General features: G+C 30.6%; 1 protein-coding gene across 2 annotated transcripts in view; it reads right to left on the minus strand.

Moving 5' to 3' along the window:
- LOC134714583 (adipokinetic hormone/corazonin-related peptide receptor variant I-like) overlaps nt 1–12361 on the minus strand; it is a 198664-nt gene extending 186303 nt beyond the window's left edge. For both annotated transcript variants that reach the window (XM_063575943.1, XM_063575945.1), the window contains exon 1: nt 11821–12361. In XM_063575943.1, the coding sequence (XP_063432013.1) occupies nt 11821–12360 (540 nt within the window). In that variant the 5' untranslated portion in view covers nt 12361. The remainder of the gene's footprint in view (nt 1–11820) is intronic.
- Nucleotides 12362–12945: the final 584 nt, after the last annotated feature.

A 12945-nucleotide genomic window follows, 5' to 3' on the forward strand; every position in this document is an offset into this window, starting at 1 on the left:
CTTAAGAAATCATAAGAAATCTCTTCCATATTTATTATAGTCAAGGTGTAATTATGTACTTGTTATATTAAAGATCAATTCCCAATGAGTTTCGTCGACTAATTCTAAAAGATTCAATTTGAAAAGATAACAAAATAACAATATAGTTCTAGTTAACAAAATTCAGATTTATACACATATTTTTAATATCTTGAAAACTTATTTATTATATTTGAATGAATTAACAATTGCAAAAAAGTCAAAAATGTTAATGCATTTTTTTTTTAATTGCTTTAATCACAATTTTGTTACCATAGTTACTGTAATGAACTCTAGAAATTTTTAATATGAAATAGTTAGCGTTTACATTTTGCTCATTGGTGAAGGTCGTCACAGTGACCGAAAGTTGATTACATATGCGTCATCTGTCAGTGGTGGATATTTCAAAATGGTTTCATTCGCAATCTTACCTTATCTTAATTTATTTACCACATGTTAATGTAAAAATCACACATTAAGTATGTTATGGAGAGAAATTTGATGCAGTTATTGTTTTTCTAATTGTTGAAGGACGTACGGTGATCCATAGTTACTGCGATGGATACTTGTCTCATTGGCAATCATTTCACATCTCCTCTTTTATATATTAATCACATTTCGAAATGTCAATTGAAAGCTATAGCACAAGTAGGTTAAATTGATTTAAGCATTTGCATTATGAAAATTGAGCCTTTTGATGATATAAATTTCTCTCACCGCAATTTTTATTAACTATAGATTGTGGCAATAGAATTTCTAATTCTGATGGATTTTTCTGTTATTTGGGACAATAATTAAACGGAACATTTATCTATTTAACCTAGAGATATAATAGGAACAGTACAAATGGAAAACTGATAGAATTATACGAGATGTCTATCTGGGCTCTGACTTCGAAAACTGCTTTAAAGAACATAACATTGTTACGAGTACCATTAATGTAGAACACATCGTTATTGTAGCAATATTTGCAAAGAATCTAAGGCATTGATGCTCTTGAGAATTGGTCTGTTTTCCATTTTGTTTACTCAGAAACAAAAAAATATAAATGTTAAATACCATAAAGTGAGTATATTACATACTGACAATAGCATAGCCAAAAAAAAAAAGAAACACAAACAAATGAAAATACTAAATACCACCCAAAAACTGAAGACTGAGAACACGAACTCTTACAACAAAAAAAAAACAGAGGTGATCTCAGACACTGCTGTGGAAAAGTAAGAAGATCCGGCTCCACTAATGACACTCGTCGTTTTGCTCATGTAAGTAAAAATCGGTGGTAAGCACGAGGAGTACTTTCATTTACTACATGTATGCTAACTCACCAAGTCTTAGCTCACAGGATGAGATTATTAAAAGATGTTGCAACATACATGTACCAGAATACATTGATTCAACTCACAGCTAAACATGACCATACAGTGTTTAAACTAGCTCTTTTAATACTGCATGATTGACGAAGCAGCAGAAACTCTAATTTGCAAAATCAACTGATGTACCCGATCTGAATCAAAGCTACGTGTTATTCATGATCAAAGCATGATTTGTTTGATTCAACTTTTTAGGTGCATGCCAAGTTAAATCCCAAGGCGCCGAAAACAATTAAATCACGAAGAACAAACACGTTTACTGCGACAAACACCAAGGTCTATGACGTATTGACCATAGAGGAAGAGAACAAAGGATTTGTTGCATTTTCCCAAGTTAGAAATAAAAGAAGACCCAACCTTTCATTTGCGCAATAAGGGCGAAATGTGCAAATGCAACTCCCACCCCCTCTCCCAAAAAAAAATATCGTTATAGTCAAGAAAGTTTGAAGAGAGGGTAAACAAAAATGTATGACATCCAGAAATTATAATCTGATCTGTTGTACAATCTTTTGACGAAATCTGTTGCTCTATGACGTACTACTGGTATATTGTGTGTGAAATTTCATTAACTTTGGGTTTGAAATATTAGTTTAAACAGTTTGTATTTATGAACAATCAAATATTTCAATGTTACATAAATTCAAATATATGATTCGGAAACAAGTTTGGAAATATTCATAACAACATTAGAGTGCATTGTGTTATCGTTATCATTAAATTTACATTAATGATATATTTCATCGGAATAAAACTGAAATACAAAGCATTACACTATACACATGGATGCAGTCCATCTATTTAAAACACAGAAATGGTGTGATTGATAATATGAAAACCTGTACAGATGATATAGACCGAAAACGAAGTCCAAGTGTCAATATAGTAATCTATCTTGTACATATATAACGTTTTGAATAAGTCCTCAATGTATATTTAACATATGCAATAAGGTATAAGGCAAAGGGATTCCGATGTTCTTTTTGTGAATCTTTAAATTATATTTTGCAAGATTTAATTTGAACATGTCTCTCCAAATATAGATAATATTTGAATTTTGGTAGACTAAGAATCAAGGAAATATTATACATCATGGGAGCATTCTTTCATTTTACTTCCTTGGAAGAATATACCCCATTCTATCATAAACTCATTTCGCATGCAGGAATTATAAACCAAACACATATTGGGGCATTATCATACAGAAGTTATATAGTTTATATTGAGTTTATATTTTGTTCAAGCATCTTAATATTTAAAGTAATCAGGCATACATTTGCACTTTGGTTGATTTAGAGATAACATTATTTAAATTTTTACATTATACTTATACATTAAAAAGAACAGAACATAATGCGCGATGTAACATATATAAATTGTAACCCATTATATCAGCGAAATAAAACTTTACTATCCTGGAAATGTTTTTACGAAATTAATTTGCAAATTGAATACTCGTTAAATTAAAATATATCATAACTCCTCTGGAAAAATGATACACTGTAAAGATGATAACATTTCAAAAATTTGCGTTTAAATTATTTTTTCTTATTATAAATAGTGGGGGTTGCTTTAAATGATGTTAGAAGACAAGGTAGCCTATTCATTATTCAATATAAATAACGTTACATAGATATTTCAAAACCTGTATTTATCTATTTTCAATCAAAATTAAAATCAACACGTGTGAACCTTCTTTAGGGATATGTCAGGGAGTTGTTAAGAAAAATCAGTTATCGTATCTACAATGTTAATATGACGTATCATACATAGAGAAATCAAAGTACTATGCCAGGTAAATATTTATTCATTTCAAACGTTTTTGAATCTTTCCATTTAAAAAAAACCCCATATCTTTAGGAAATATAATAAAGTGAAAAAGTTTAGACGATGTTTTTTCATACATAGACATTAACCGTGTCTTTCAATATTTACACGATTCTAAGTCACTGGTGAAATGCGAGCTTCAGAGAGAAAGAGACGATACCGAAGACGCAAGTCGAATATATTTCACTGGCAACACCATCACAATAAAAAATAAAAGAAACGCAGCCATATACAGTATTCTAACTAGTAATGAATGTTGCATGATTGCCGATGCAGTAGAAACTCTTATTTGTAAGTGTGGTAAACATCGACGGTTGTTCATTATCTGAACCAAAACTACGTACTAATCATAATCAAAGCATGTTGAAGGCCGTACTTTAACCTATAATAGTTTACTTTTTAAATTGTTATTTGGATGGAGAGTTGTCTCATTGGCACTCACACCACATCTCCTTATATCTATTTGCTTAATTTCACTGTTCAGGTGCGTGTAAAGTTAAATGCTAAAGTGCCGGAAAAAAATTAAACCACGAAGAACAAACACGTTAACCGCGGCAAACACCAAGGCCTATAACGTATTAGTCTGTTTCCCGGCCGTTATTAAAATTCTTCACATTCTTGAATATTTGTATATTCCGAAGGCACACTGAATGTTTTACGGAGGGGACCAAACTAACAACGTATTGACCGTAGAGGAAGAGATCAAAGGATTTGTTGCATTTTCCCCAGTTAGAAAAAAAGGAAGATCAAACATTTCATATGCGCCATTTCTGAGAAATGTGTAAATGCAATACGGCAATAAAGAATGTTTAAAGAGACGGATAACAAACAAGTATGACATCCAGAAATTATAACCTCATCACTAAATTTGGGTTTTAATTATTTTAAATAAGAACATAATCGTGCATTGTGTTGTCGTCATCAGTACATTCACATCAATGATACATTTTATCGGAATAAAACTGAAATACAAAGAATAATAGTATAAACACAGATGCAGTCCATCTATTTAAATTGATTGATTGATTGTTGGTTGCTTTACGCCGCATTAGCACAAAAAGGCTATATCGCGGCGACCATCTATTTAAAACACACGGATATGGTGTGATTGATAATATGAAAACCTGTTCAGATAATATAGACCGATAATGAAGTCAGAGTGTTAATATAGTCTAACTGATTTATATAACGTATACGTATTGACTGAGTAAAAATATGCAAATAATGTATAAATAAGGAAAAGCGACTCCAATGTTCTTTTTGTGTATTTTAAAGTTGTAATTTGCCAGATTTAATTTTTTCATTCAATTCTTAATTTGAATATTCTTTGAATCGACGTTAAACCAAGGAAATACTATATATCATGGAAGCATTCTTTCATTTTACATCCGTGGAAAAATTGAGCCCATTTTATCATATACTCTTTTGCATGCATGCAAGAATTATACACATAATGGGTCATTAACACACATGGGATACATAAGTTATTGAGTGTTTTTTTTTTATTTTGTTCAAGCATCTTATTCAAAGTAATCAGGCATGCATTTGTACTTTCATTGGTTTAGTGATAACCTTATTTCAATTATCATATTATACATTGAAAAAAAAACAGAACGTAATGCACGATAAAACATAAATGAATTAAGAACCACTATCTCAGCGAAATAAAACTTTGCTATCCAGGAAGTATTTTACCAAATTAATTTTCAAATTGAATACTCCTTAAATTAAAATATATCATAACTCCGGAAACAAACGATACAATGTAAAGATGATAACATTTCAAAAATTTGCATTTAAATCAATTTTACTAAATATAATCAGTGAGGTTTGCTTAAAATGATATCGGAAGACATGGTAGCTTATTTATTAATCAATTTAAACATAATATAGATATACTAGTCATCAAATGAAACGATACAAGACTTTTTTTTCAAATTAAAGATACAGTTTTCCGTTCATTGGACCGATATTGAAGGAAGAAATACTTAATCATTATGGAAATATAAATCCGTTTAAAAAAAAATATTTTTTTTTGCTTTCGTGACGTTTTTTTACGATTTTTTTTTTTTTACAAAATTTACATAAAACGACAATTTTAAAAACAGAAGTTCCAATTAATGATGCCAGCCTCTTATTTGAAGGTAAAGACAGTGTTCGCCATCAATTTGTTTTTTAAAAATCATACAGTTTCTTCGTTTATTTTTTAAGCAAAGTTCGGACCCACGAGAAATCGTTAAAATGTAAACATTATTAACTGCTTTACCATAGATAGTATGTGTAAAGGGATATTCAAAAAAGCGGTAACAATCTTAAAACTACTCCGAAAGGTTCCAAATTTACTGTGTGTTGTTTTCACATCTATGTGGATGTGTGCGTCCGTCTATCCAGCTACAGATTAAAGTTTTGGTCTAGATAATTTTCGATGAAGTTGAAGTCCAATCAGCTTGAAAATTAACACCATGTTCCCTATAATAGAATCTTTCTAATTTTGTTGCCAAATTAGAGTATTGACTACAATTGAATGGTCCAGTGAATATAGAAAATTAAAGTGCAATTGGGGTATTCATGTACTATAGACACATTCTTGTTTGAATTTATGTTTTGAATATCCTTCTTTGTATCTTGTCTCTTCTTCTAACGTTTCTCCCTTTGAGATGTCTACTCTGTTGATTTACTTCAAAGTATATGGTTTATTTACTTAGAAGTGTCATCAGTTATCAACAACAGATACAGGTTTCGGTAAATAAACAATAAAACATACATGATAGAATATAAAAATCGTATTATTACACATTAAGCAGGGCTTATGTTACAACAAGGTGACAGATAAAATGCAAGAAATTGAGTTCTCTACCATAAAAATTCTCTACAAAGTGTAACTGCAGCTATTAATATTCACATAGCATACATTATATTTCTTTACAAGCTAAATCTATTATAAAAAAAACTATAAAAAAAATGTAGTGCGATAATTTCTTTGCAAACAAAAAAGCACTAAAGCACCATAAAAACAACCACAAGCATTGGATACACCCATTGTGTTTAATGCAATCAAGGTGAATATAATACTTACATAGAAGTGTTATCAATTTGCACCAAGAAGATGTTGGCATTTAAACTAGAAAAAGAGAGTCAAGATAGATCAGCGATTTATATCGCCTTACAACAACTGTGATGATGTATCAATTCATTGACAGAAATATAGACACAATTTAGATATCATTCCAAATTCTTAACTTCGCTTAAAGCCCTACTGCATGTGGAAAAATTGAGATGATATTAAATTTATTCCAGTTTTATCATCAACAAGATTTTTAGTGCAGGAAAAAGATGCAATGATTATTTATTACTTCTATGTAAAGCTCATATCTTAAGACATATAATACATGTATTTAAAACAAATGCGTATGACAAGAGTGCACAATGGAAAAATTGATCAGATCACAATATCAATACAATGTCTAAAGGATAAGACTTAATGAAAAAAATTGGGGAACCAATGCAATGACGTACTAATTATTTTTACCTTTCAATTAAAGAGAGACGAAAGATATAATATATACTCACACTCACAAATGGAAACGAAACTGTCATTATTTTGAAAACACATCAAAGACAAAAATGATCCTCCTCCAAATATTTTTAATAACAGTAATTTATATGTTTATTTCAGTGGAACAATTATCTCGGGTGTCATTTCACAGAGGTTCAATATCTTATCTTTGTATTGCTTTTGACAATAAACAGCGAGTTCTATTCAAAACAAATCTGTTATGCAAGAAGTATAGTACTTTTAATAAACAATGGTCATGCTCAATTCAGGAAAAATATATAATTCTAGAATGTTAAGTTTATCATACATTTATGTAACAGCAATTATATTAAAAAAGAGAATTCATAACTTTTATGATTATTAAAACAGGTGACGTAAAAGTGACTGGTTTTTTTCGAGCAAATTTGGTCAAGTACAATTTCTACAATAACGTCATACTATTCGTGTTCAATATGAAACAGATTGCTTTTCAGACAATTATATTAAAGTACCACTGAAAGCTGAAATTATTATGCGGATAGTTCTACATATATATTGCATTGCATCATTGTTGTATAAACGGCCACTAACGTGACGTAATGTAAACAAAAGCGCAACGTTTTTTTATTATACATGATACAGCAGGGCGTACGGTTATTTATATGAAGAGTACGACTTTTGTACTCCGACCCAAGTATCATCCAATTAAAATACTGAATTAGGTGTGTGGAGCACAGGTACTTGTCTTTATTTCTTTTATCTACATATATAATATACCTTAATGGGTATGTTAGGAGAGGGGGAATTCAGAGACATCGGGATTACCGAGTACTGAGTTAAGTTTGATAACCACAATAATAGGGCTATATATCTCTGTTATCAAAACCGTAGGCGATTCAATATATCGCGTGCACAGAAAGATAAAGTACATCTTTTATCTCGATTTGCGTGATTATAAAATAAAATACTCCTTTATCAAATAATGTAAAATAAATTAATTATTGTTAGCAGATTTCCTGATTTGAAGATAACATTATTTGTTCAAAGATTAGGTAATTGAAATAATGCATTTAATCATAATTTTCTTTTTTTTCCCTCTCACTAGTGGGATCAGGCTTAAATGACTTAGAACCAATACATATATAGTAGTAAAGAGGGGGCCGTGAACTATGCTGAATTGAATATTTAAAAACATCGTTAATTTGAATAAAGTTTAACTATCATGTAGTAAGCATGATAGAATGTTAAAACAATATTGTGTCGCATTTTACTAATTGCAAATTGCGCAAACTGTTTCAACAGAAATTATATGTGCCAAATATAATTTTAAGTGCCAAATATAATTTCAAATTTGATTGAAATTGCAATTATCATTTTGAGATTTTAATCATTCATATAGCTTTGATTTTTTTTTAACTTTCTGATATTACCGTCTAAACGAAAGACATAAGATACATTGGTCATATTCCTTTCTTGTCGTGAAACTGAAAAATAAAATTGACCGAATAAATAATAGAGATCATATGATTCCTCGCCTTATCGCACAACAAACCGTCATTGGTTATGTTTTTCAAACGTCATACATGAGGGTCGGGATGGGAGATCCTTCATGTCCTTATGCTTTATTTGTAAGGCTAAGTTCTCTCTCGATCTGTTAAGTCCATTATATTGTATTTCTATGATTTAACATCCCATTATTCTCTATTATTTATTCTTTGTTTACCATTTTACTCTTTTCTTTATTTATGTTCATATTTTTCTACATTTCTGTCAAGTGCGCATCATGACTCTTTCATTAATTTGTATACTTCTTCTATACCATCATCGATGACCTTACATATTAATTATAAAGTAAACCTCGTAGTGAATGAATGACTAACTTAATGATAAAACTGCTGAGTTTTCTTTCATTTCCTGTCTTATTCCTAGAGGTCTTTAAAGAATTTAAGCAAGCACTTCAACTATCCTTTAACAGTATGAAAGATTTCAATAATTTATACAAAATTTCTAGTACGAATTATATATTAGTTCCTGCCATACACGGACGTGTAATGTTGCAGAAAGGAGCTTTTTTGTGTTTCGTTGGTTTACAAAATTTAATGAAATATTCAAAAATGTTTATATATAATATATGAAATTTGATAAATCAATTTGATAATGAATAATGTTTGTTTTTCGTAGGCGTCTTTAAAAACAAAAATTATTATGCAAATAGCGTCAATGCTTGAAGCTCCGGTTGACGGCGACCAAAAAGGTAAAAATGGGCAAAAGGAAGATACCAAAAATACAGATACCTTTTATCAACGTTGGAGGGACATCTCATGACTTGAAGAACAAGACAGAAAGACACATACTGTTCCAGAACCAGTGAATAAAACACGTTAAAGTCAAATCTAGCGACTATGTTAACCGTCAATAGCCATAGGTTGCTCATGGGGATAAGCAGCCTTGTGCTGTTATAAAGTTGCTGATGATAAAAAAAGTAAATATATATATATATATATAAAAAAAAGTTGGGATAAGTCAATGAACGAAAAATAATTCAGATGTTATATTTCGCTGCTCTAAGATTGCAACAGTTTGAGAGTCAATAGCAGGGAGGGACTATATTGTATGAGTAACAACGATCTTTAAACGAAATAAAAATCACTCAAATTATGATTGCATACGTATGCCCGCCTCATATGGCAAACGTAACATTTTTTTTAATTTTTTTTACAATCCTGTAAATTACTAATTGTAGTCTATTTTCTCGTAGTTTGAATTATTTTTAGCATGCATACGTTAATAAAAAAAACCAATATCCTAAATATCATGTTTCAATAACAAAATATAAAAAATCTGTTAACACGTAGTCAATCAACCATTATTTCATTGATGATGTCATTGATACCAAATTTTTTATAGCACGTGCATCTGTACCATTTATTTGCCGACTTCATGTTCTCTATCGGAGATATTTGAAAACTCCCAAAGCGTATAATCACTACATGTACATGTAGTAGTTGGAATCCACATGACGAGGTTGTCAGATAATTTGGAGATTTGGCGCGTTGTTAACCTAGTTTAACCAAAATGCAATCACTTGCAGTCTGTCAGGACCATGTCAATCAATCGCCACATAGCTTAACACACATGAGAATTGTTAAGACATTTCCCAACACTATCCATAATATAAACTAGAACAGCGACTACTACATTGATCATTACATTTTATTAATTTACAAGGACATGAAAGTACATTTGTTATCTTCGGTAATCGTCAATCATATAAATTATATAAAAAGACTGATCTAAATTATTGATAGTATTAGCAAAATTCTACCTGAAATTTCATGCCCGATTACATTGAAATATAATAAAATATAAGGAGCCTTTTTAGAAAGTAATAGTTTATTATGTTCAAATACTCTCATGGGAACGTAGCTAATGCAAAATGTAGGTTATATATTTTAGAATACATTGTATACTCTGATATGATAGACCGGTATATTTGTTTTGTACTTGTGTCCATTCGTTTTTCGAGAATGTAATACGAAAAATTATTTCGTTAGTTTTTTGTATTGGAAATCTTAAAACAAAAGATATTTTTCGTGATACTGAGTGGCTGTTGCCATTAGATAAGTAGATAATGCATGATATGCGCCAATTCGTTTTATAAATTTCAAAAGGTGAAAAAAGACTATAGAAAGAAACAACCGTTGATGGATTCCAAACCGAAAACGAACTAATTTTCCGTTTGGAATCCACAATACGGAAACTGAATTGACGTCAATATAAACGGATTGATGGGTTAACTGTTAACAAGGTTAACTAATCTATTCTCATTATCACAAACATGTTGCAGCGCTACCAAAACAAATGCGGATACACCCATCAGAGGCATAAACATAACTTTATCCATGTAATTTAGATAACGTTTGACTAATTTATCATGTTATTACTTAACCCTGATTTAGCAATATCTAAATTGTAACATAATCTCTTATACTAATATATTCAAGGTTGTATTTATCAACAGGTTGTTCAGATTATATACACACTATATAGTATTTTGGTGTGTATTGATAAAAAATTCTCAATTAAGACAAATAACTCTTATGGCGGAAAAAATGTATATGCTCTGTCCGTTGTTGTTTAGAATTCCGTTAATGGGATATTTCTTTTCATCATCAGATTGGTCACTTCATCTTTTGACCTATACCAATCACAACAATATGATTTATCGCCGTTTTATATGTAAAGCTTTACGTGCGATAACTTGACAATAAGCCTTTGAATAAAGAACTACTCCTGAAATATTCTCTTATCATTATTGAGGGTGTGGATTTGGGTTCGCAGGATAGAGCAATGGACACAAAATTAAGAATCTAAAAAAAATCCAATCAGGATCTTAGAAGAGAAGTAACTAATACATGGTATTATAATATATACACTCATGTATATAGACGTACCTGTCGTTTCTTCATACTATTTCCATTCAAAACATGGCCATTGGATACTGCTCTTAATATCAGAAAGAAGTCGAGTATAATTAAAATTAAACAGTAAAAAATTAATAACCATTAAACCTGAGTGTACTTGCGAGTCTAAAATCTTGAATCCTATTTTTAACAGATGCACTTCCGCACTCATGTTGTTGACGGAACCTGTCATGCCGCAGAGCATAGCAATTTCTACAAATTGGTTTGTTTAGATATCTTATTACCAAAGAGCAATACGAAATTAAATAATAGTACTTCGTCCTCTGTCATAGTTAGGGAACAACAATTTAACTTCAAAAAGGGGAGAGAGGTATGTTTTTTTTCTTCCAAAAATAGATTCTGATCTCAAATATGATTTAAAAACGATCTGGCCAAGCAAATGACGAACACATTATTCTGAATCTAGAATTCTCCCATATCCGATAGTATCAAATATTGAAGAACATAATTTGGAAGATAGCGCTGACAAACTAAATGTTCTGACTCAGGTAAAACACCGTAACCCCAGCCTCTGAAGTTAAATGGGTACTCCCTTATTGGTTGCATTGAAATTGAATGATATTAATAATACCCCAAAAAAACTTACCTGTGGTATACTGGCTACAAAACTGAATATCCATGAAAGTAGTAGCATAATCTTGCCTCTTTTGTTGGCATCATTTAAACTTAATGGATGAAGTATGGCAAAGTACCTATCTAAACTTATGGTTACTAATATAAACGATGAAAGGTAGAGCCCAAACGTTCGGAAAAACATTAAAATCCTACAGGCAAGATCACCACCCTTCCAGGCAACTGTTGCATGCCATATAATTTCCATTGGAACCATAATAAAAGCAACAATTAAATCTGCTAGAGATAAATGTAAAATGAACAGATTTACACGTGATTTTAAATGTCGGTTTCGGAATAGAGTTATGAACACAGTTAGGTTGCCACTTGCTGCTATTACAAACAATACTGAGTATGCCACTACTGCCATTAAATTTTCATCATTGAATGTTAAATCGGTTGGTAAATCTCCAGATTCTAACTTCGAAGCATTGCCGAAAGAAGTCGAAGTCGAATTCGAAGAGTTTAGTAGTATTTCATAAAATGTCACTTTCTCCGTTGGTTTGTCTGGCATATTTTCTATAATACATAAAACTTGTCTAAACTTAAAATGTTTATAGCATGCATGGTGGAACTTCAAACATTCGAAAAGTTGATAAAACACCACTGCTTTTAATTAGCCAATTTACATAAAACAGATCAATTAGCTTAATCGTAAGTATAACTGCCAAAAATTGAATTAAACAACTAAATGCTGATAATGATAAAGATAAACTGTTATTCAGTCTTTCCAATAGTTGCTTTAAACCACGCTTTCCAACAATCCTTCAAACGTAACAGTAATTGTGTAACGATCGATAAAAGAACTTCTACTTTTCTGAGGAAATTAATTTGCAAGATGTTACACGAAGATATTTAAGCTTACCATTATTATATATATGTCGACTTCAAACAATATCAACTAGTATTATTAAGAAAGCGATAAATTGAATATAATAATACTTAAAAGTTTGTGAATGATTTTTTGTCGATTCTAATTATTCCGGTGAATGTTATCTCGACACATTAGGACTACGTTGATCACCCTGAAATTGTAAAAATATGCAACACAATGTTAAGCTCCAAAAGAATAATTAAATTTGTAAATGATATATTCTTA

This window comes from Mytilus trossulus, chromosome 4, assembly GCF_036588685.1.
Source record: "Mytilus trossulus isolate FHL-02 chromosome 4, PNRI_Mtr1.1.1.hap1, whole genome shotgun sequence".
Classification (NCBI taxonomy): Eukaryota; Metazoa; Mollusca; class Bivalvia; order Mytilida; family Mytilidae; genus Mytilus; species Mytilus trossulus.